This window comes from Myripristis murdjan, chromosome 9 (genome assembly GCF_902150065.1).
Source record: "Myripristis murdjan chromosome 9, fMyrMur1.1, whole genome shotgun sequence".
NCBI classification, from domain to species: domain Eukaryota; kingdom Metazoa; phylum Chordata; class Actinopteri; order Holocentriformes; family Holocentridae; genus Myripristis; species Myripristis murdjan.
The window spans coordinates 16,316,356-16,339,826 of NC_043988.1; the positions used below are offsets into that span (position 1 = coordinate 16,316,356).

Sequence of the window (23,471 nt, forward strand, 5' to 3'; positions counted from 1 at the left end):
GTGTGTGCTTTAAAGTTGCTTTAGAGGTTTAAACCCCCCTGCTTCCATGATCTATTACATTCAACTGTCAGGTTTATTGCACAGTAAAATCAGCTTGCATAAAACTGAGACTTGAGAGAGTTTCACTAAAGAGTCTGCATGGTTACTGAGTCACATCGTGACCTATGACATCACATGAAGTAACGGGAATGGGCGAAAATTTGCCATGTTCAGTATATACACACCCTTCTACACCCTGATATGGTAAAATCATTCACAGGGCAATGGTGAAATATTGGAATGAAATGTGTTTATAAAGTGTCAGTGTAGCAGTAAATTGCTATAAGGGTGTCCTACACCAAAGTCAAACGCGACTGAGTTAGCATGGTCTACAAGAGGGGGAGACTGTACTTGACACAGCAGTAGCCCTGATCCTAACAGATGCAGTAGGTGGCTGGAATCATGACAGCAGTGCATCTAATTTTTAAGCAACTTCCTGAAACCTAAAACACATCATCAATTGTACAGCATTTACCTTATTTAGCCCCATCTATTCTACCTGATTAGACTGATGTATGAGCATTTAGGTGGCTTTCTGTTTACATTTTAATGTGCAGCTGCTAATGTAGGACTACAATTATTATCCCATGAACTGAACCAAACCAAACATCAGCTTAATGCACAATTCCACTCACACACACACACACATACACGCGTATGCGTGCAAATACACATACACACGTAAGTGTGTATGTAAGTGCCAAATCTCATCATGTGTTATGATGTGCGCTGGTCTGGCTGCGCCTTTCAGCTGGGGAAAGCCCCTGTTTGTTATTTTATTCTGAGTAATGAGAGAACAAGATGATTCAAGATGCAGAACTGCTGCATGCAAACATAAAAACACATGATTAAAAATGATCAAGGACACAAAGGAACAAGCTATATCGATTCATCTCTTCTCAAGTACAATGTGAACACCGCTATTGCAAAATAACATGGGTTATTTCTTCTTTAGCACTTGAAAAATGGCAAACTTGCATTATTATTTTTTGTTTGTACTGGTTATACTACTCATGAATAATGTGTGGTATTCCTCCTGCTGCAACTTGATTTGTAAGTAAGAGATTTTATACCAGAATAGTTTATTTAGTTTATTTCTGGAGCATTTTTCCCTCTAATAAAACTACAGTTTTAACACACAAACACACACACACACACACACACACACACACACACATACACACACACAAACCTGTGATGAGGACAGTCGCATCCTGAGATGGAGTGATGTACTGAACCGCCCTTTCCTTTCTGGTGTGGCTGCCATCGTCACCTTGTGTTGCATCATTCCCACTGAAGAAAATGGAAGAAGGTGAGTGACGGAGAATGAAATGTTTGATAAAGAAAAAAATGAGTGGGAGGGAAACAGTGAAAACAAAGAGAGGGGAAACTACCAAAAATTAGAACAGATCCCACTTTACTATGCTGGCAAACCCTCTCGGTACTTATCTTTCAATACTGACCACAAGAGACAGCGGCACAGCCAGACACATGAGGAGTGATTATGAGTATGACTTTTCATTCATACATATGTGGCCTGCAATGACAGGAGATATAAAACGAGCTTGTAAAAAAAAAAAAAAAAGCAGAACTGAAAGAACAGAAATTAGCCGTCTATGCCCTGAAAATGCCTGGAGCAGATGTGGCCAACACATATACACTTCCAACAGCTCTGTACTGGCCTGCTTGGAAACAAAATTTCAGTTTGCAGCCAAAACAGTAAAATGACATGAAAACGAAACTTCAGTGCCGAGATTCAGATCAATTTATCCCATCAGCATTCTACTATGCAATAACTTACACATTATAGTGGGTGTTATATTTTACAGCATTTCACATACAATGTCAATAACTGTGCAACCCACCCAGCTAATGTTACAGCCCAGCAAGTACATTTTTGTTTTGGATTAATTTCTGTTGCTGTGACGCATGAAGCTGCATGAAGCAATTTTCGATGATGCAGTTCTCAAAACATTAAGATTTAATGCTGTTAACCACTGAAAGAGCATAAGTGAACTACAATGACCATAATTCCATGTACCTACGACACATCTGTGCTCTTTTGAGTTGTGCTATGTCTGTGCCAAGAGAAATTCAATGGAGAGACAGTTTGAAACATAGCCCTGACAAGCAGATGGAAGTGTAAGTCAGCTAATGTTGTGATGCCAATATCTTTAACTAGACTGAGAAACTGTCTGAAAAAAATATGAGAAACTGAAATGCCAAGTACCCCTCCCCCTAACACCACTAAAGTAACTGACACTGTGGGAAACTGCAATGCAAAAAGCAGATCAACACATACCTACATGGGAAAAGAAACCAAGAATGCCACAGAGGAGTGGCTTTGGGCAATCTGCTTTAGAAATAATAAAAACAGGAATCAAACCATCAACAAATGAGGACAAAAATGTCATGGCAGTTTGAAGGGGACTGGAGATGCAATTTTGTATTTACATATATGCATTCATTCTCACTTCCATGTATATAGAAACTTGTTTCATGTTTGAAACAATGATACTAAGATGAAGACGTAGAAGTCTGGTGAGAAACCATTAACACTGGTGAATACTGATCATAAATCTAACAGTATACCTGTGTATCAGAGTAACAACTGTTGGCCAGCATTCTGTTGGACTGAGGATCTGAGGTCCTGAAATAACCATACAAAGTGCTACTTTCTGTTGTTTCATTTGTACAGGCTTGCATAGATGGTAATTTTTTTTTTAATTTAAATTGACAAAACAAAAATGGGGGAAAAAAGAGTTTGATACAATGTTGATAAAACAGTTTATTGGTCCTTGCATCTTAAAGTGCCAAGGCTAGAAAGATGCCACAGCATCATCGAGGCAACCAGTGAACCACCTGCTGACCTTTCTCTCCCCTCCTTGTCTCTCCGCTTCCCTGTTGCCTGCTGGAGCTGACGCATGGCATCCTGCAGGCTCCTGATCTTGGCCTTCTTGTCATTCAGCACCATGACAAAACGTGAGTACAGCTCCCTCTCCATCTTCTCTTTATCGTGAACATGGTGCTCCAACCTGGTGAGAGAAATACACACATACAGACAAACAAACATTTTATATGTTAGACATATACACTTGCATGTATGCAGCGCACATGTGCACAATTTAGCAACTGAAAATACATGCCTGTCTGTCCTCTGAAAGTAATTTGCAAACAAAGGGTAAGGTTGATGATCCCACCCTGTCCAGATGTAAGCCACTCTCATCTGCTGTCTGTGGCAACTCTCCATTCATTAGCCCAGAGCCAAGGAATAAACCAGTGGATAAATAATGACTTTGTTGCATTTGAAAGGAACTCAAGCATCAGGCATATGTAAAATGGAGTAAATAGAAGTGAATCAATTGGAATTAGTTCCCAGAAATCACAAGCTCAGTATGCAACCCTGGGTGGAACCCTCAATACTCTCAAGAGGGCGACCAATGATGATGATGTCATTTTGGGTGATTACTGTGTATGAAAACAGCTGGCAATGGGAGAAAAAAGGGAAGAGGCCTTGCATGCAAACAAAACAATCAACAAATAAAAGCACCCAACAATCATAAGGAAATAATACATTTTTTAAGAGTTTCTGTCTTTCCCATTGAATTAGAGCACTTATTCTCTGTCACAAACATTTTGATCCGCCCAAACAAAACATAAGCCTGTTTTTGAACATATTCTTACTCTCTGAGGATGCGGTGGTGCTCCCGTTTGAGTCTACGGTTCTCCTCCAATAGCTGCCGGTTCTCTGATTCCACATCAGTGCTGTACTGCAGGGACTGGCCTATCATCTCCCGGTTAAGATCCAAGGGGTTCGGCGCCGGCTGTAGCTCCACAGATCCCAAGTGTACCTGAAGAAAACAGAGAAATAGGTAGGGAGGTTAAAAAAAAAGACAGAGATATTGAGGTGAAATAAATGAGACTCCCACATTTTTGCATACTGCGTTAGCATGGGCATCTAAATAGTTTCCCTCCCTGGAGTATAAAGTCATATTTGATGGCAAGGCTTCACTCTTTGTGATAGAATAAGACTTTCAGTGACCTGAAAGGACCTAAGTATCAAGCTGTTAATGGTCCACACTAAGAAACAGCTGAGGAACTTGGTCAGGCACCTTGTAAGTATGTCTCTTCCCGGTGCCTTCCTGGGCACAACCAATGGGAAGGAGACACAGACTCAAGACACGCTGGAGAAACTGCATCTCCCAGCTGCCCTGGGGATCCTCAAGGAGATGCTGCAGGAGGATACTAGAGGAAAATGATATCTGGGTTGATCTGCTATCCTGGTGCTACCACAACCATCACCCGTTTAAGCTCCTTGAAAGTGGATGGATGGGTGGATTAAGACAATAAGGTGATGTTCTCATCTTGAGCAACCTACAATAAGTGCACAGAGTGAAATACGTAAGTGTTTGAACCTTACCCTCATCTCAAGTGGCCTAGTAATATGAACAAGGAAAAGGTTTATGGTCTTTTTTCTTTTTTCTTTTTTTTTTAAAGGAAGGGCGAAAACATTACATCAACACATTCCCACTGAAGTGGACGACAATTCAAATGATGAAGTGTTTTCTATCTGGGGGAAAGACAGGATTAATTCATTGCTCACTGTAAAACTGCCACTGTGAGTGGACAGGCTCCTTTCTACTTGATCTTGTCTGCAGCCCTCTGCACTCACAGGCCAGCGTCAGATCTAATAAAACATCCATCCTTTTGGTCTCTATTGTGGCACTGTGCCACAGAGCACAGCAGAGGCAATACAGTGGACTACAGAAAATCTGGGACAATTTTGTAACATTTTTGCTGCCTTTGCTGTTAAATTTTTAAGTTTCACTACAGTCCTTGAATTTGAAATGAGCGCTATAAGACTAAATGGTGCATGTACAGTGCATAGTAACACCTAGATATGTTCTTATTGAAGAGAAGATCCTGAGGCACAGAGAAACAGCGACAGCAGCGTGACCATGTGAGCATGTGCCCAGAGTTGTCACGCAAAAGATATTTTCAAAAAACTGCACAACCTTTGTTTGCCTGTTGCCTTGGAGACACCTGGCCAAACCATCCCTCTTTCTGGCTCGCTCACACTCACACACACACAGAAAGACCAGAGAGGGGCTGGTCATGCTGTACTGGGAAACCAGAAGGTGGTGAGGTGCTAAATCTTCACTGGGCTGCGTCGGGGTCGCAGACCCACTGTAATAAAGCCACAATCTTCAAAAGCTCTCATAAAATTCTTGTCATTTTTGTCCAGGGCCGATGCTGTCCTGGCAGGCCACACAGCTGTTTTCCCCTCCGCCGGTGAACCTGAACATGCCACAATGAGTGGACATTTGCTTCCCGTCTCTCCCCCAGCCTCTTCTTAACCTGCCTGTGTGTTTCAATCTTTCCTCTATTCTTGGTAGTCCTCTCACTATCATTTTCCTGTCTTTCCTCTTTCTCTCTGTCCGCAACTTTTCTGCCAGAAATCCTATTTGTCTTAAAAGACATAAAAGATAATAAATGTATGTAAAACGTAAAAGGAAAGTCTTCTAAGTATAACAATGTGACTACTGAATGATAACCCCACACAATATCATTTAATGAACAAAAAGAATTCAGAATAGATAAGATGGCAAAAATTTCAGTGTCCAAGTTTTCTAAAGCTTTTTGGTCAAAGTCTTTTTAACTGCCAGTTAGGTGCTGGCATCAGTGTGAGTGGTCCTGAGGAAAGAGTCCCAAAAGTGATAAGGCCAGCCTGATCACAACAAGGAAATCAGTGATTTAACAAAAGTCATCCTAATGGAATTGAGACATAGAGGAGACCACCCAGGATCTAAGGAAGATGAGGCTCCCAAGGCCTCATAAAAACTAGAGAAACATACGGATGTCACTGTGATCCAGTGCAGGCTCTTCTCGGGCACTGAGAGGGAGTTTGTATGACACTGAGTGCCGCAGGTCTTAGGCAACCTAGACAACAGCTGTGATTCTGTGTTTGTGAAATGGTGCATGGCTTGAAGGAGTTTCTTCCACAACTGTCCAGCACTTGTATGAATCAGTGAAACTAGAGTAAGCCAATGCCTAGTGAGAGTGGGTTATGTTTTGCTTCATCATGAATTAATCATACATTTCAACTGGATCATATTGTGTAAGAGCAATCGTGCACAGATTTAAGGATGCACCAGTACAGAGAGAGAAAGTCACAAGCAAGGTACAATGTATCCACACACAGGGTTGCACAAGTGGCATTGGGAAATAACTTTGAAGGCTTTGATCTTCACTCAAACCACCCCTCCATCTTCCCTTCATACCACCTCTTCTACTTCTGTTGCATGTGCCTGAAATTAGGCATGCCTAATGCCTAGTAGAAAGTGTTTTAGTAATAAATCAACCACCTAAGAAAGGATAATGTGGGGACTTGGGATATGTTCATGCTAAGCACGCTAACATTTTACACTGTAAAGCGTATTTTAAAACCTAGTAGTCAATATCCACCATATAATAAGACAAGGTCACAGTAATTATTGTGGCCACATCAAAGGTTTACCTACTAACTGCATACAGTAAAACACCATAAATCTTTCTGAACCTGCAGACCATCAATGTGTTACATATTCTGCTTGTGTGATTGCCCTGTGGCAAAACAGACTGTTGTGTGTTAGTGAAATAATAGTTATAAATGATGCATGGTGTATACTGGGAATACAATCACTTCGCACTTCATATGCAAAGTGAGACCATAGCTCTAACTTAACAGACAGAGGCCATCCATGGTCATAATAATAACCTAAAGGAAGATTTAGCCGAGGGCAGAGGTCCAGACATTACTGAAAATCAGATCAGGTGTCAAAGTGTCCCTTAGAGCAGCTATGGCCAAGGACATGCTGCACGGAAAATCAACAGTCACTTCTGTAAAACTGGAGGCACACATCATATGGCAGGATATCACAGATGCACATCAATGACAGTGACATCTCCTTCCGTGACAGATGATTTCTACAAACAGTTTGAGAATTCCCCTTTTTACACCAAAAAGTACCGAAACAAAAGTCTGGGTCTTGCTCTTAGAAGAGGGCCCAAGGGCAAAACAAGCATCCTAAGCTCTTGTGCATGCATTTCTATCACACCCTGTGAACAGCAAATTTAATGCAAATTAGGAGGAGGTGTCGAGTCATTCTGCATGTGACTGAAAACAGTCAGTCCTGAAGATTATGAAGCCATTGCAATGTTCATGATTATTTACTACAGTGCCACTGTGATGTTACATGTGGTTTTGGAGAAGAGATGCACTGAGGTCAAAAATAAGATTCAGGATGCTAGAAAAGCAAAAACTGAAAAGGAGAAACTGGATGTAAAACTGGAAAATGGATATATGACATGACATGCAGCTGTAAATGGAGATCAACTGTATCTTTTCCTTTAAATTATAAATCTCTCGGTAGACCTACTTTTATCTCCACCAGGCAACAGCCTGAAGGGGATCATGTCTTTAGTTGTGTGTATCTGTCCATGTGTGCACATATCTGTGTGTGTGTGTGTGTGTGTGTGTGTATGTGTGTGTGTGTGTGTGTGTGTGTGTGTGTGTGTGTGTGTGTGTGTAACACACCTGTCAGATATCTGCACTCTACTGAGTGCACTCTTCTAGTTTAAGTTTGTGGTCACCCACTTTTTGTTTTAAAAATGGACAACGTGATACTCTCCATTTTGTGCTCCTAACATCATATGTTTAACCATAGAGGGATGTTCCCTCAAAATGGTCCCTGTCTTCTGGGGAAAGTTTCTGCCATGGAAAAGGTGTAAATGATGTGCCACCAAGGAATACAACTGCCCCCCTCTGTAAGAGCAGTTGCTCAGTCTGTCTGATGAGCTGATGTGAGACGGAACTTATCCAGGGTCAACTCATGTAAAGCTGCAGGATCTGATAGGTTAGCAGGAGTATGGTCAGGTACTGTGCAGGCAACTGTTTTGACATTTATCTTTAACATCTCCCTGAGCCAGACATTGATCCCTGAGTACTTCAAAGCCGCTATCACAATGCCAGTGCCAAAGAGGACAAATGTAAGCTGTCTCAATGACTAAAGCCTTGTGGCACTTACACAAGTCAAAGTAAAAGGATGCTGCTCTTGAACTTAGGTCAGCTTTCACTGCAGTCATCCCTCAGAAGCTGATAGGGAAGCTCTCCCTGCTGGGCCTCAACACCTCATTGTATAACTGGATTTTGGACTTCTTGACTGGGAAAATATAGTCAGTCAGGATTAACAGCACGTACCATCCAGCTGAGCACTGGCACCCCCCCAGGGCTGCGTGCTCAGTCCATTACTGTTCATACTGCAGACACATGACTGCAGGGCCAAATCCAGTTCAAGCAAATTCATCAACATTGTTAATAACAGACCTGGTAAACTTGTGAATTCCAGAAAATACAATGGGTTTCTAGAAAAAAGGGACTGCAAAAGCATTTGTGTAAAATGCCAATTATGTTAATGGAAATCAGTGAGAGAAATGGATAAAATGTTCTTTTTTGTGAAACTGACTGAAGTTCCCTGTGGAAAGAAAAATTATCTTAAAAGCTCTCTTGGTTCTCTCTTTTCTCATTCCTCTGCTTCTCGCCTGGGAGGCAGAGATAAAGCTAAAGGTCAGCCTGTGCACTGTGCCAGCCTCTGCCAAGGTGTGGGAAGTCAGACTGCAGTGGGCCTGTGGTTCAGTGCCCACTGCCATGTTTCCAGTGTCACTGAAAAGATCATCTTTCAAAACTCAAATGCAGTAAGAAGTTAGATGCATCTTGTTTAACAATAAATTCATACCACATGGTTGTGTGATATGCAGATTTGATTTGACAATTTAATTTTGATTATTACAAGATAAGTGCAGATAACAAGAGAAGAAAGGTAAAGAAACTCTGGTGTTTAAATGTACTTGTGAACAACAGGAGATTGCACTAACTGAATAAGGTAAAACAAACAGATGATAAGACACAAGTCTCTGCAAGTCATCAGGGGCAGTTATAGTTCCCAAGAAATGTATTTCCAAGATCAAACAAGTAAAATGATATATCTACACTTGTGAAAGCAGCAGACAAGTGAGGACAACAGACCTAGATTGGAGAATTAGGAAAACATTGGCATGTAAGATCTTGTGTTCAGCACACATTAAGACCACTGTACAACATGGTCCAGTGTGTGTGTGTGGTCTGACTGTTTGTGTGTGTCTCCAGACAGCCAGCCAGACCATAAGGTCAAACTCACAGAGAGGAGGGAAACGTAGGTGTAGAAAACAAAGCCAGAAGAACGTGGCCCCTGTGAAAATGATACCACAACACATTGTGGGCACACAAGGACACAAAGCTTTCCTTATCAAACTGTCCAGCTCTCTGGTGTCCTAAACTCACCCTTTATTCCCATGATCTGATGAAAACACCCACCCTACTGTAGTAACGTAAGTTATATTTGACTTAATTAAAATATACTTGCAACTGTCATTTCAATTCCAAAATTGGTGAAGAACAAGCCCCCGCATTTCTTTTTTCCGTTTAAACATAACTATTATGTCCGAGAAAACAAGGAAGTGACAGGGTGGGCACTGTGTAGGTGTAAGCATGACAAGAGCGTGAGAGAGAGAGAGAGAGAGAGAGAGAGAGAGAGAGAGTGAGAGAGAGAGAGAAAGAACCTTTGTATCTGTGTTAAAGGATGGTCATGGGTGCTCAGTATGGGAAGTGTGGGCATCAAGAAGAGAGCTTGCCCCATCAGCTCCCTCAGCCAGAGTGCAGAGGCGTCATGTCAGATAAAGAGCAGGAAGACAGAGGCGACAGCAGCCAGGCAGTCACTGATAATCCGAATGTTCCCATAAATAGTGGGCACGGTGGAGCTTAAAAGCAGATAGCAGGAAAAATACTGTATTCAATTTCAAGTGAACTCTATGTCCACTGTATGGCTCAATTACAAGAGTCAAAGATACTTATGTTTGGAGCTAGGCTAAAGAGTATGACGTGCTTCAGTCACATGAATATGATAAATATCCACCACCAAGATAAATTACAATTGAGTGACAATTCATTGTGAAATGTAACTGCTGAAACAGAGCTGAGTAGGTGGATCAGACTCAGTAGAGTCTCCGTTGTGGTGTGGTCAGGATTAAACTTGGCTTTTAGTCATACCACAATTTCCCAGGGACTTAAACAAAAACAAAACTTTCCTAAAAGCCAAGCATGTAACCCAATTTGTTTTCATTTTCACTGCTGTCAGTCTGTTGTCATTTTTCTGATTACTGTCTGGTTCTGGTTTTCTTGTGTTTTTTTCTTGCCTGCTCATCCATAGTCAAAATGGCATACTTGCACCACCTCATGGAACTGAAAACTGGAAACACAAAAAATCAAGGTCATGTTATTGAAGTCTCATTACTGCTTTGGCCTGTCAAATCTCCAAGAACACCGTGAAACACATCAGGCGTTAACGGAGCCATGAACAAATCCAAAATCATTTGTCATTGCTATCCACCCAACAAAGGAAAGAATGATAAACCATTATTGTATAAGCCAAGTAGCCAGTCAAAACTAAAGCAGAAAGTACAGTGAAGAGATGAACTTCAAATACTTCTGTGTAATAAAGAGTGTTCAGTATAGAGCGATGTAAAGGTCAGGTAAGTGAGAAAAGACATGCATCACAACCACAGCCTGAACTTGAGACAAATTCTCTTTCTTAAGATAGGGGCTTAGTGGAGGCATCCCTCCACCACACAAATGATCCTAACAAAAAGGGAATTTAGCAATAGCAACCATAAACTACCGATTGATTTTGTAAAGTGACCCTTCTGTAGCACCATGTTATCTTTGCATGCAAAGCATAGTGGGTATAGTGATTTATGAGTTTTGGCCCTGTAGACTTGAACTGTGCTGTAGTTGTGGAGCTCAATGGATCGAGGTGAAACATTGCCCATGACTGGAATAAAGGGAACAGACAAACCTATCCTTTAAAATAAGAGGAGGCAGGAGCAAACCATAAACAACTAGGAGACCAACCATCTACAGATATAAAAACCAACAAAGGAACAAACCGTCAAAGTGAAAACTTAGAAAGAACAACAGGAAGATGAAGAATACAGAACAGAAATGAAGCAAAAAAAAAAAATGGAAAATGAGCTTACACCTTGGAAGGACAAAGAGATATGAAAACAAAGATAGAGACATTGAACAAAGGAAAAAGTGGATACAGAGAAAGACAAAAGAAAAAAAGAGGACAGAGGATATAAAAGTACAGGAGAAAAAACACTGGAGAAAGAGAGAAGACAAAGGGTAATGTGAACATGAAATGGACATTGAAAGAAAAGAAAAAAGAAAAGGTGGACAGGAGACCAAGAAAAGCACAGTAGAGGGAAGAAAGAAAGAAAGAAAGAAAGAAATTATAGAAAGAACACTGTAAGACGAAAGGCTAGGACGAAAGAAAACGATACCAGAGAAGCAAAAGAGTCAGGAGAATCAGAAAGAGCAAAATAATTATAGGCAAAATAAGTGGGAGAGGACAGATGTGTCAAAAAGCAGAGAAAATGCTGATTGAGTGTGGAGGACGATCAGCTAGGAGAGGGCAAAAAGAGGGAGGATGAGAAAATAAAGGACAGACTGGGGGTTGATCAGCAGCTGGTGTGGGGAAAATTTAAAAAGGCAGCAAGACCACAAGAGCAGAAACAACCTGAACAGGAACTACATGCAGAGGAGAAAAAAAAAAACTTCTTTGCAGCTGCCAGCTGGATGTGGGAAGCAGAATATGACTCCTTTTCTTCTAATGAAAAGAATGAAGAAAAAAAGAGTGCCACAAAAACCCAAAAAAGGCATGCTCAGAAAAAAATCCCAAACTGGTTTTAACCTAAGAGAATTATCAGAGAGGAGGAAAAAAGAAAAGACAAACAAGGGATGGAGGAGGAGAAATTAAATGCTGAGACAAGGCCACTAGGACAGCAAAGAATAGAAGAGGAGAATAAGTAGAGACTGAGGGCTGGTCAGCAGCGTCTGTGGGAATATTTCTAAAATTGTATAAATCCTCAAGAGCATCGACAGCCTGAACATGAGGGGGAAAAAGCTTCTAGCAGCTGGAACTCCTCGTAGCTGCCAACCGGATACATGATGTACATAATGGCTCGCAGAGAGCCACAGAAATACAAAGAGAGATGCACAGCAAAACTGACAGCTGGTTTAAAACTCAATAAAACATTTGCCTGATATTTGATTAATAGATTGATGACTGATCAGCAGATGCTGTGGGTAGAAATAAAAGACACATCAAGCCAGAACAAGCACAGAGACAAGCTAAATACATGGTAAGTAAGAGGGACCAACACAAACCTATACACCATGAACAAGCGTGACCTTTGCCTGTTTTAACCAAGATGCATCACACTTAAAATGTAAATAGATGAATAAATAGAGTTTTTCTGTTTTCCAATTTATCTTTGTGAATATAGTTATATTAGCCCAAATACAGCACACAAACAAACAAAGAAACAATCACACACATACACATAATTACACACTTCAGAATGGAGGATGATTTGATCAGAATAGATCGACACAGACGACTGTTCATCTCCAGTGAAATATCTGTCTGGCGTCACGCTGCGCAATACGAGTCCCTAATGAACCATAGCACCAGCTCTGCTGACAACATGGGATAGTGTCACATTCATCCACCCAGACTCATCCAGAATTTTGTGGTCTGAATCACCACAACTATCAAGAATCACAATTAGCCAATACTAGAAGGGGGGTGCCATACATTCTACTTTTTAACAAGGTTTATAATGTTCAGTTTTTGTTGACATTGTGGAGAATGTGTAAATTTAATTCCATGTTTGTTATTGAGGTTGTAGTTTGCAGAGGTCTTGTACTGAACTACATTATATTGAGAGGTGTTCCTAATTTTTTGTCCTCCCTATTTCTATATATGAGGGGGACAGAGTAGTAGAAACACCTCTCAATAAAATGCACTCCATACAACAGCAGCACTCAATGTCAAAAACAGAATTGAATGAACACCTCTATTACTGTGACAAAAAAAAAAAACTGAGCATTATATACATCAGAAAAGTAAACTGTGGCAGAACAGTTGGATTGGATTGTTTTAAATTAGCGGTTCTCAAACTTTTTTCAATAATGTACTCCCTGTCAATTATTTTTTGAGCCCACCTCCATCAGTATCTGAAACAACAACCTGATACTGACGATATTTTGTTGTTTCTGTTTTTGCTTCTTGGTCTTTTCTTTCTCCTTGTTTTCAGCTGTATTGCTGCTACGTTAAACCACAAATCCATTTTTCTTGATTTTTTTCTTGGCTTCCCAATCATAGTGAACAATCATCCTCACTCGACGACCACAGATTTAAACCAGAAACACACACATGTGACACTTTCAGGAGACCCAGAGGGAATATTGAACATAAAATGTGGTTTATCAAAATTACATTTACATTTTTAATTGAACTTATTATGGAATTATGACTTATACATGACTGATGTTTTTTAAATGAACGTTTAAAAAAAATTTCACGTACCCCTGCAGTACTCAAACATACCCCTAGGGGTACGCATACTCCCATTTGAGAACCACTAATTAAGTAGCCACTCAGTGTAGTTAAGAGCAAAATGTTGTAATTCTTAACAAATCAACATGCAGGACAGTTTACTTCAGGGTGACATGAGAAAATGAGAAAAATTCAAAAGTTGCATTTCACTGACTCTTTGTGCTGTTGATCGGGTGGGTGAGAAACAGCGAATGATGGGGACAAATAGCAGGTAAACACTCCTGTTGTGTTGCTTGGTTGCACAGTCTGCTCACTGTATGCTACAGCAGTGTCACCAAATGTGTTGTTTAAAAACAAGGCAGCAGTGATCATGTTGTCCTGCACCAATTATTCATGCACACACCAGGCCAACAAAATGTGTCATGCCTTCAAGTTTCATCAAAATCAGACCAGTGTTGTAAAAGTTATAGCCATGCTAAATTTGAAAAATTGATCCTTAACTACAGCATTCCTACACAGTCAATCAGCATTTTTTTTCTGTAATGCCAGTATGCAGTGGCAAAATGCATTAATTCAACTTTCATCAAAATGCCAGTGGTCTGAATATAGCTTGTAGTTTGTAGCTCGTTACTTGGATCTTCAATGTTTTGTGTCAGTCACAATTATGGTGGAGTGAAGGCACTTCAAAACCTGACATTTTGTGCTTTAATGAAACTGTCCTCATTATACCAAACAGTGAACCTTTTATAGGCCGAAGCACACTTCAAAGATGCATTATCTTTCCAAGTCAAAATCAGCAGTGTCTGAGAGTCACCTGATATGTTACGTCTGACAGACAGACAGCTTGGCATTATAGTTACATGCCTGCCAGCTGTGAGTGTGCAGCAAATATTGTAAACTCACCAACTTCAGATCTTTTGCCTCTCTCCTTTGGCACAATTAACAAATATTTATTGGATTGTCCTAATATGTCCCTAAATTGTTGAATGCATTTAATTATATATATTTGTTCTAATTTACCTCAAGCATGTACTCCATACTGCCCTCATTGTACTGCAGCTGAATTCATTTGAAATTATACAGGACAAATTAAAAAAAAAAAAAAAAAAACACTTCTCCAACAGTGCTTATGACAAGCTCTTTAGCAGTATATAAAAATGATGATTCTGTATGATGTTAACAAATTAAAAACAGACTGTCTCACTCTGACAGTGTCAAGTACAGACTAAACAGGGTGTTTCTGGCCAAACACTTGTGGAGCTCAGTGTGCTGGTTACATGTAAGTAATAGGAGTAGAGTGTGCTGCTAACTTGTCTCTGTGGGTGGGCTTCTCAGATACCACACACACACACACACACACACACACACACACACACACACACACATTCTCACATCAACATCATCACCACCTCAACTTTGTATTTTCAAAATCAATCTACATCGCCAGGATTTGGCCCACAGAGCACATTAAGTCAACTGGCTTCAATAAATGTACAATTAGGCCTACATGAAAAGAAAATAAAAGGAGAAATGTGCTTTGCCCTCAGTGACTCAGTCAAACTGCTTAAAAGTCTTCAATTTGAAACAGCTTTACTTCTGTCTTCATTAATATCAGTGTCCTTCATAGGGTGTTCCTTTGTCTACCAATGATGGATATGTTCTTAAACACACATTAAGGAGGAGTAAATGTCAACTAAGCCATCTAAAACACCTGCTTACTAGCAGTTTAACTACAAACCCCACATTACATTTACTATTACAACTTCTGGGGTCATATTCATAAAATATTAATGTCAGGTTAAGTTCACCACCTGTTTTGTCTCCCCTGTCCTTTCTTCTGCTCCCAAAGGAAACTTGCCTCATTTTTGGCCATTTCGGTACCCTAAAATTATCTGGCTGGGAAAAAAATGTTCCACTTTTCAACTTGCGTGTGTGAAATGTTCAAAAAAGAGAGAGCAAGAGAAAAAAAAACAGAAAAGAAGCAGGTGTTAGGCAAGGGTGTTAGTTAGCATTTTAATGCAAACAGTCCCCCAAGATTCCTAGAGCTACGTTTACCACATACTCGAGTACACAGTGACTATCAGAAGCCACATAAAAAACGTGAGGCACAGGCACACAACAGAGACCCTAGAAGCCAGAGGGAGTTGAAATACGCAAAGAAAAGGCCTTTAATCCACTCATTGTTAGATGGAGACAGCCCTGTCCATAAATCAGTGGTTTACGGTCTCTACAGTGCTCCTAACCCCCTGGCTCTATCTGCACAGCAGTCCCAGGACCCACAGTGACCTGCTGCCCTCCAGGCAACAGAATCCCCCCCACAGTGTGCAAGAATGAAACCAAAATCACCTGAGAGTACCAAGACCTGCACTCAATGAAACCTGTATGCAAAGTCATTGTGCAGAAACTGTCTTAGCACAGCCTATGTCTCTTAATTTTTGAAGCTTGTGTCAGTGATAGCTGGTGGGATCAGTGTTATCATGAGGTGTGCTTAAAAGTGGGGAACTGACTGTTTAAATGAAAATTCCTATCTATGTTTTTTTTTTTTTTTTTTTTTTCCAACAGTGACCTGAAGGCAGCCTAGTGTTCCTAATCCTGCAATAATGTACACAGACTATAAACCTTATCTTTCTAACAACCCCACTGTAAAACATCAGACTTCCTTTCTATTTTGTTGTATGTCGTTAGATGCATTTATCCTCAGGGAGGAATGGTGAGAGGGAGGTGGATGATCAAATAGGACAGAGGGATATTGTGGAATTCAAGAGTATTTACAAGTCCTACATGACTGAGACTGACAACTTTCCAAAGATTATACTAAATATTTGCTTATCAAAGTGTAACAAATATCGAATAGCAAATTCAGATAATAAATTTGCTACTCGATATGGTATGGCGTAACCCCGAAAAAGTTACCCAGTGCTGCTGCTCACCAAGATATCCTTGCAGGTCTTCTGATATGACAAGCGACAGTGATCTGGAGTGAGGTGGAAGGAATACTCTTCTTTCTCCGATACACCTCGTCTGCTTATTCCTCCTTGTCCTTCTTCACCCTCCATCAGTGCTTGATGAAGATCCTCAACATATTTGTCCCTGTCGACTCCAATGTCATTTGCTTCCCTTGTCACGTCATCCTCTGAAACTGGACACAAATGCAGTGATCAAACACCTCTTTGTCTTTTGCCATTTTTGCTTTGTTTTGACGTTTAACAGAAATAGTATAAATGGTGGGGGAGGCGGGGGGACAAACATACAAAATAGCTGAATCCTGTACACTTCAGCCACATAGCACATACTTCAGGCAACCGAGCCACTAGGATGTTCAGTTAAACATCAGCTACATTTCATTTGACAGTAGGCTGCATAGCAAGAAATGTAAACACCAACTATACAGTAACGCATGAATGCACGTGAAAAGGGATTTAAAGGGAAGCATGCAGGGAAACCAAGGAGAACATCATCAGCTGTTGCACAGCTGCTCACGTAGGGTCAAGGGTCCCAATTATCACATCAAACACTGAAACACAGAAGGTCCAGAAGCCCGTACATATCTGTCACAACCCCATCTCTGCCTGTCAACTCTGCAGACGGACAGCAATAGAAAACTAGGGAGCAGTTTAGTTCCAGGTGTCCTTCCAGGGCAAGCATACTCGTGTGCATATGTAACCGCATACACACTCATGCAGGGACAATGCTGAGTTGCACATACAAAGACAAGCCTTGTAAGGTTTAATCCATGATGTACACCTGTAAGCTGCAGCACAGGAGTGAAGAAGGGTGATGAAACAAGGTCATTGCTGTCCCTCTGGGTAAAAGACCAGTAGTTACTGTATTAATGCAATCGGGTTCAAACAGGTGCCTGCACAGCAACAACAGGCTGATTGCTGGCAGACCTGGTGAAAACCCAGCCTGGTCATTAGTGAATGATAGAAGTCTCTGTTGTACACATAAGCCCTTCACTGTGAATGTAACTGCAACAAACATGGTTTCTAAAATGCTTACACCTCTACATTGTCATTTCCCTTTGTGTGCACATATGAGTTTCCGCATGAGTGTTTCTCTATTTGTACGCATATTTATGACCCCTACCTTCTCCTATCCAGGCTGAGCTGCCATCACTGAGAGCCAGTGTGAACCCAGCACCCAAGTCTATGGCCCATTCCACTCGCAGGAAGTAAGGGATGCCTGGGTCAGTGGTCACAGTGATCTGGCGGACTGTACCACTCATGTCTCACCTGTAACCTCCAGACCTGCAGAGAAACAAAGACAGGGCCTTAAGGACTTATAATGGCAGCAACATGTTGTGTTTGAGTTTATGCCAAGTAACAAGATATTAAGGTGAATTACTGCACAAGCCCAAATGATATTTTGTGGACTTAATGTAAGTATTCAGTAGGACCCGCGTCCAAAAGAAAGATCTCAAATGGTCAAAAACTTCAACAGAAGCACCGATGGGTATGCGTTTGTGTGTGTGTCTTGAACAGAGGTCTCTCTGACTCAGTGGACCCACAGGGAGATTAACAGGTTTTGGCAATGGAGTGTGGGCACCCTGACCACCAGAAAAGGTAATGACATGCAGTTACAGACTCAATCATCTTATTTAACTGAGTGTGCACATTTAGAAAAAGATATTTGGTAGCGGTGCTGCTACAATTACAAACAGCAATTTAATCGTGTATGAGACTGAGATAAACCATTAATTGCCAATACCACACTGCTTACATAGTCTATTCACCAAACTAATTTGTGAGTACTGTGGATACCAGATGTCATCGTGCCCTTGGGGTAATGTCTAAAAGATAACTGACTCACTGCTTTAATTAAAGTTCAGTCAAACACCAGAGATGGATTACAGTTAACAGATCAATTACAAAAATGTTTATTAGAGGATTACAAAATGATTCCTGAAATTTTACCCAAATGTCCCTTTGATTTATTGATGACAGTTTTTTTTTTTTTTTTGCCTCTTGAAGACTCTGAGAAACTTTTACTTGATTACGGATGTCCAGGCCAGAACACATGATTACTGTTTCCACATGAAGTGAGAGGTGAGCTGGACATCTTCCCTTGCTTAAATACAGGGTAAGGTGTGTGTAGATGGAAGGAAAAGGACAGCTAAATTGGTACTTGGCCAATTTGGACATGTTTGAAAAAATGAAAATGAGCCCTTTCAGAGAGTGTGCCATAAGTTATGACGTGACTGCACGTTTCTGTTGTTTTTTTTTTTCTTTCTTTCTTTTTTGGTTTGTCCCTCCAAATCGACTGACAGAGCAGGTGGTCAAGGTGATTCAAAATGAGAGATGCAGCTGAGGCCTAACACACAGACATACCCATTCCAACATACACACACACACACACACAGAACATTTCAGTAGATTAAAGTTGACCCTTTGTGCTTCAACAAGGTAGAAAGGTGTGGCCGGAGCGAGGGGCCGAGCAAGATGAGGGAGCTGAAGGGTTCAACTTTAACCTCATAAAGTGAGCCCAGCTACTCATTAGTTACTGTAACATCTGCTCTGTAGGGACGATGACCCTGCAGTAATGACAGAAGGACACTCCAATTAAATAAACAGCGCTGTCTCTCAGGAATGGGGCAAAGCACAGAGCCTTCAAAGCCAATTCTGGAATTTTCCTGTTAGCTTCTGTTCAATCACTCGATTTACAAATATAATCATCCCTAAATCATCAGGCAAAGCTCCACCTCCACCTGTCACACACATAACTCAAGCCTTCATTCCCTTGCTCTCTAAACTTTTTTGGCTCTCCTTTCTCAAAGCTAGTTCTTCAGTTTGGTCATATGAAAAAAGCTAGACATAATATCCATGGTGCAGGAAGTGCAAGGAAAGTAAGCATTCTCAGGCGAGACCAGTCACAAAGAGAGCCTCTAATTACCAATGTGACTTAAATGAAGAGCTCATACAGAGTAAAATAGCCAAGGCTGTTAACTATCTCTTTAATGGGCCCTGACAATTAAGCCAGTGCTTTTGCTGGACTTTCACTGGACTTTCTCCTTATACTTTCCCTGATACTATAAGTAAAGTGACCGATAAGGAATTTTACAATTATTTTAGTAGTCAATTTTCATTAATCACTCCAGGTATTGTGCATTTGGCTTGTCCAAGCCATTTAAACAAAACAGAAAGACCTCATATTCAGCAAATAGCTAAAATAATACAAGAATATCTTGCATTGCATTATAACAAGGCCTAAAGGCTGAAACCTCTGTCTGAACACCTCTGCAAGTAAAATTATGGTTCCAGGATGTTGACCTGAAGATGTCAGAGACAGAAACTGCGGAAAGCTTGACCTTAACTTTGATGTATGTCTCAACAGAAGGACGAGGTTTCAAGCAGAACTTAACCATAGACAGTTTTAGGACTGATACTCTCGAAAGCTGGCTTGCAGGATAGCTTGTGATGTAGTGGTCACAGGTCAGGGTCACACTCTATCACTCACTCCAATGCAAGATTTTGATCAAACTAGGTTTTCCTAGTCTCCATACAGCTGAGTTCTTTGCCTTAGGATAACAAAAAGCATTTGAGATCGGAATGAGAGATACAAAGTGAAACAGATTTCACCTGTTTAACATGACATCAATGTTTTTCCTCAGTGAGTTACATAGCCAACAACCAAAGCTTTTTGATGGTTTCCAAGGTGACTGAAAAAAATGTGCCTTCTGCGTTTTTCCCAATGATAACCAAAAGCACCCAAAAGATCTATTTGCATTACCAAAACATTTTTCAGCATTTTGCTCCAGAATTATGCCATTCTCAGGTTATAATGTATTTCAATAACTGAAGACTATATTTATTTTGACAAAGGAACAATTATTTTGTCAAAAATAAAATATATCTAACCTTCCAGGCTTGACTTTTTGACCTGAGCCGTTCTCAATAAACATACTGCTCTACCTAAAACTTCACCCTAACCCTGGATACAACTCAGCAATGAGAGGTCATTTTCAAGTGTCTCCAACATCCACGCAGGGTGAGTTATAGTTATGAGAACCTCGCTGGCTCAATACATGAGCAAATTCAAGGGGCTTCTTGTCGCTGACAGAGGCCACAGCATACAGCCACTAACAAACACCAATGGTGTAATTAACCTGACTCACATTCCCAACATGCTCTGCAGTTTGCCAAGCTCATGATTTGTCCAAGGGTGATAACATCAAAGAAAGCTAGTGAGCACTGTCACTTCAGTAGTTACAGGACTTTCTCTACAATCAGAACTTAAAAGGAACTTTTCACTCTTGCTTGAGGCAAGTTTTACTCTTGGCATAAAAATCAACAATGCTCTTAATCCCTGATGCTTGGTGGACATTGTGTTGAATTCACCAGTTGCAACCTAACAAATTGACAAATGTTTTAGACAAGTTTTACAAGATGCGTATGCTTGTTGATAAGCAATGCAACACTGAAGGACCACACCAGTGATTTTCAATGTGGTACCGAGCATTCAAGCCAGTTGTGCCTCTTGTTCACTCATCCTCAGAATGGATGTGTTGCACCCTCTTTTCTATTGTCTCTCTTGTCCCTATAATAATTTTTATATTGTTAGGAAACTATAGCAACAAGTGATGCTGCTGTTGTCCGACATAGGTGGCCTCTATCAAACTTTTTAAACTTCTTCAGAAAGGTTAAAGGACCGTATTGTGATTTGTTTGTCCCATTTAGTACAATAAATCCACATTTTACATTGCAACAAACCATTCTGCAAATCACGCAGGGGTAGGAATGCCACAATACCAGAACTCTGGCAGTCAATGCTAGTGCCCATAAAAATCGTCAATTCTCAATACCAATTTCACTACCATGGAGAAAATAATTTTTTTGCATGTCTTTGTTGCTTTCTCCATCTGCCACAAGGGCAAAATACGTGGCTTTTTTAATTTGCTCTTTCCAAAAGTTTTCAGCTTGCCTGACGGGCAAGTTGTCAGCTTGCCCGTCAGGCAGAGCAGTAAGCGTACCGCTCTCCATGTTTGTTGTTTATTATTCTGTGTACTGCACTCTTGTGTATTCTTGTCTTGTAAGCAGGTGCGCAGTTACTCACAAAAACGTGGTATCAGTCAGTACTTGTTAAAACTAGTTCCATCAGGTTTTTTGAAATTAGGCATCAACATGGTATTAGTAGTATCGGTTCTTGTGACAACCCCGTGGTGGGTTACTTAAGATTTCACAACATATAATCAAATTCCCTCGATAATCAATTTTGAATTTTTAGTTGAAACATCCACCTTCCAATGTTCTGCTTCTGTGGCTAACAAAGTCGGCACCATTCATAAAATGTGGGACGTATAGCTCGCTGTGTAAAACAAACACTTCCCTGGCGACTATTTATCTGGCAGAGACAGGATCATATCACTCCACCCGACTTCACGTCATCAAAACACAACAGTACTGCTGCCTTTAGGAAAACTAATGTGGACAACCTTATAATGATGACCAAATACTGGTGTGAGGAAAGTTTGAAGTCTCTGAAAGTTCATTTCCATATTGTAGTGGAATAAATGGAAACAAATGGCTGGATAAAAGGGAGGAAAAACTGATATTGGGATTCGAAAAAATATGACTGCTTGTTTTGGTTAAAGAGTGAAGTATGTAACATGAAGTATAGACATTTTGTACATGCAAAATCACTGGTATGGTCCTTAAAAGTGCCAGATTTTGGCCTTGAGTTTGACACTCTCTCCCATATGAAGAAAATGACAGCATATATTTGGGTTGCAGCAAACCCTGATCTGACAAACAGACAGCTCAAGTAGTCAGTCAATATAAACCTAATTACATTATGAGCAAGACAAGTCTGTTAACAGCCAATTTGATGCTCTAAGAAACCAGTGTCTCCATTCCAAAAATTCAGATTTTTTTTTTTTTTTTTTTTTTTTTTTTAATTTTCAGTGAGGTTCCATCTGCACTCTCACTTTAAAATATGCAAAAGATAATTTATGTGTGGTTTGCAATATGGAAGATTTCTTCTCACACTGGTGACACCCTAGGGGTGTCTGGGATGGGAGGGCTGAGCAGAACTTTTTTTTTTTTGAAACATGCTTTAAATCCAATCAAGATGCTGTCGTTGTTGCATGGCTAAAGGGAGGGGACATCATTGTGAAAACTTTGTGAGAAAAGTGGACCACAAACATTTCAATATAACGTCAGCAATGACAAAAAAGCCTCTATTATGCAACCAGCAGTCAATTAACTTTAAGTTATACTGTCTGAAAGAGATGCGCACTTTGCTTCCCCTCCCAGATGACCGTTCACAGATGTGCCGTGAACCGTCACCGTAACCTCAGCTTAAAAATTACATACTCTCTGTGTGATTCACCACAAGATAACCATACAATTTCCAGCTCCCTTATGTTACTAATTTGCGACAGACGGCGAGGTTTCTGCCTAAATGCTTGACTAATTCTGCAACAGACCGATTTTATTACTGAACCGCGCCAGGTGTGGCAGACCTGACTTAACGTGTTACCGCACTGGACTTCCACAATGTGAATATCGTTAGCTGCATTTTCGGTGTCACTTTGAGACTAAATTCACAAGATTTTGAAGGTTTGGGGGGAAAATTCGGTTGTCTGTAATTCTGCCGAACAGAACTGCGGACAGTAACTTACGTATTAAGCTAACTAGCTCGACGTCCGACGGAAGTAGAGTCTTATTGAAACTGAAGTCAGTGCCACAGCCTTTCCTCTATCGTCTGCCAGCGGCAAAGTGGCTCTCTCCCTCAGCCAATCAGAAAGCTAAACGCGGAGACGTGCGTGATTGCGTACCGTTACGTAAGTTCCAGGGAGGAGGAAGTGTGATGTGGCTTTGAGTATCAACAAAAATGGTAAGATTGTTTTTATTGATTAACTGGGCATAGTCGTGCAAATGAGTTTATTAGTTACGACTGAATTGCTTCTTTTACTTGTAAAATGTATCGACATGACACTGTATTCACTGCGTGCCTCTGCTG

At 40.6% G+C, this 23,471-nt stretch overlaps 2 protein-coding genes across 6 annotated transcripts in view; one reads left to right on the forward strand and one right to left on the reverse strand.

Moving 5' to 3' along the window:
- LOC115365281 (DNA repair protein XRCC4-like) overlaps positions 1 to 23,252 on the reverse strand; it is a 40,065-nt gene extending 16,813 nt beyond the window's left edge. For all 5 annotated transcript variants that reach the window (XM_030060202.1, XM_030060201.1, XM_030060200.1 and 2 more), the window contains exons 1-6: positions 23,131 to 23,252; positions 17,601 to 17,761; positions 16,445 to 16,653; positions 3,724 to 3,890; positions 2,910 to 3,074; positions 1,232 to 1,332 (exon numbers count right to left, since the gene is read on the reverse strand). In XM_030060202.1, coding sequence (XP_029916062.1) covers positions 1,232 to 1,332; positions 2,910 to 3,074; positions 3,724 to 3,890; positions 16,445 to 16,653; positions 17,601 to 17,739 — 781 coding nt within the window. In that variant the 5' untranslated portion in view covers positions 17,740 to 17,761; positions 23,131 to 23,252. The remainder of the gene's footprint in view (positions 1 to 1,231; positions 1,333 to 2,909; positions 3,075 to 3,723; positions 3,891 to 16,444; positions 16,654 to 17,600; positions 17,762 to 23,130) is intronic.
- tmem167a (transmembrane protein 167A) overlaps positions 23,106 to 23,471 on the forward strand; it is a 5,109-nt gene continuing 4,743 nt past the window's right edge. Inside the window, exon 1 of the mRNA XM_030060206.1 lies at positions 23,106 to 23,345. Coding sequence (XP_029916066.1) covers positions 23,343 to 23,345 — 3 coding nt within the window. The 5' untranslated portion in view covers positions 23,106 to 23,342. The remainder of the gene's footprint in view (positions 23,346 to 23,471) is intronic.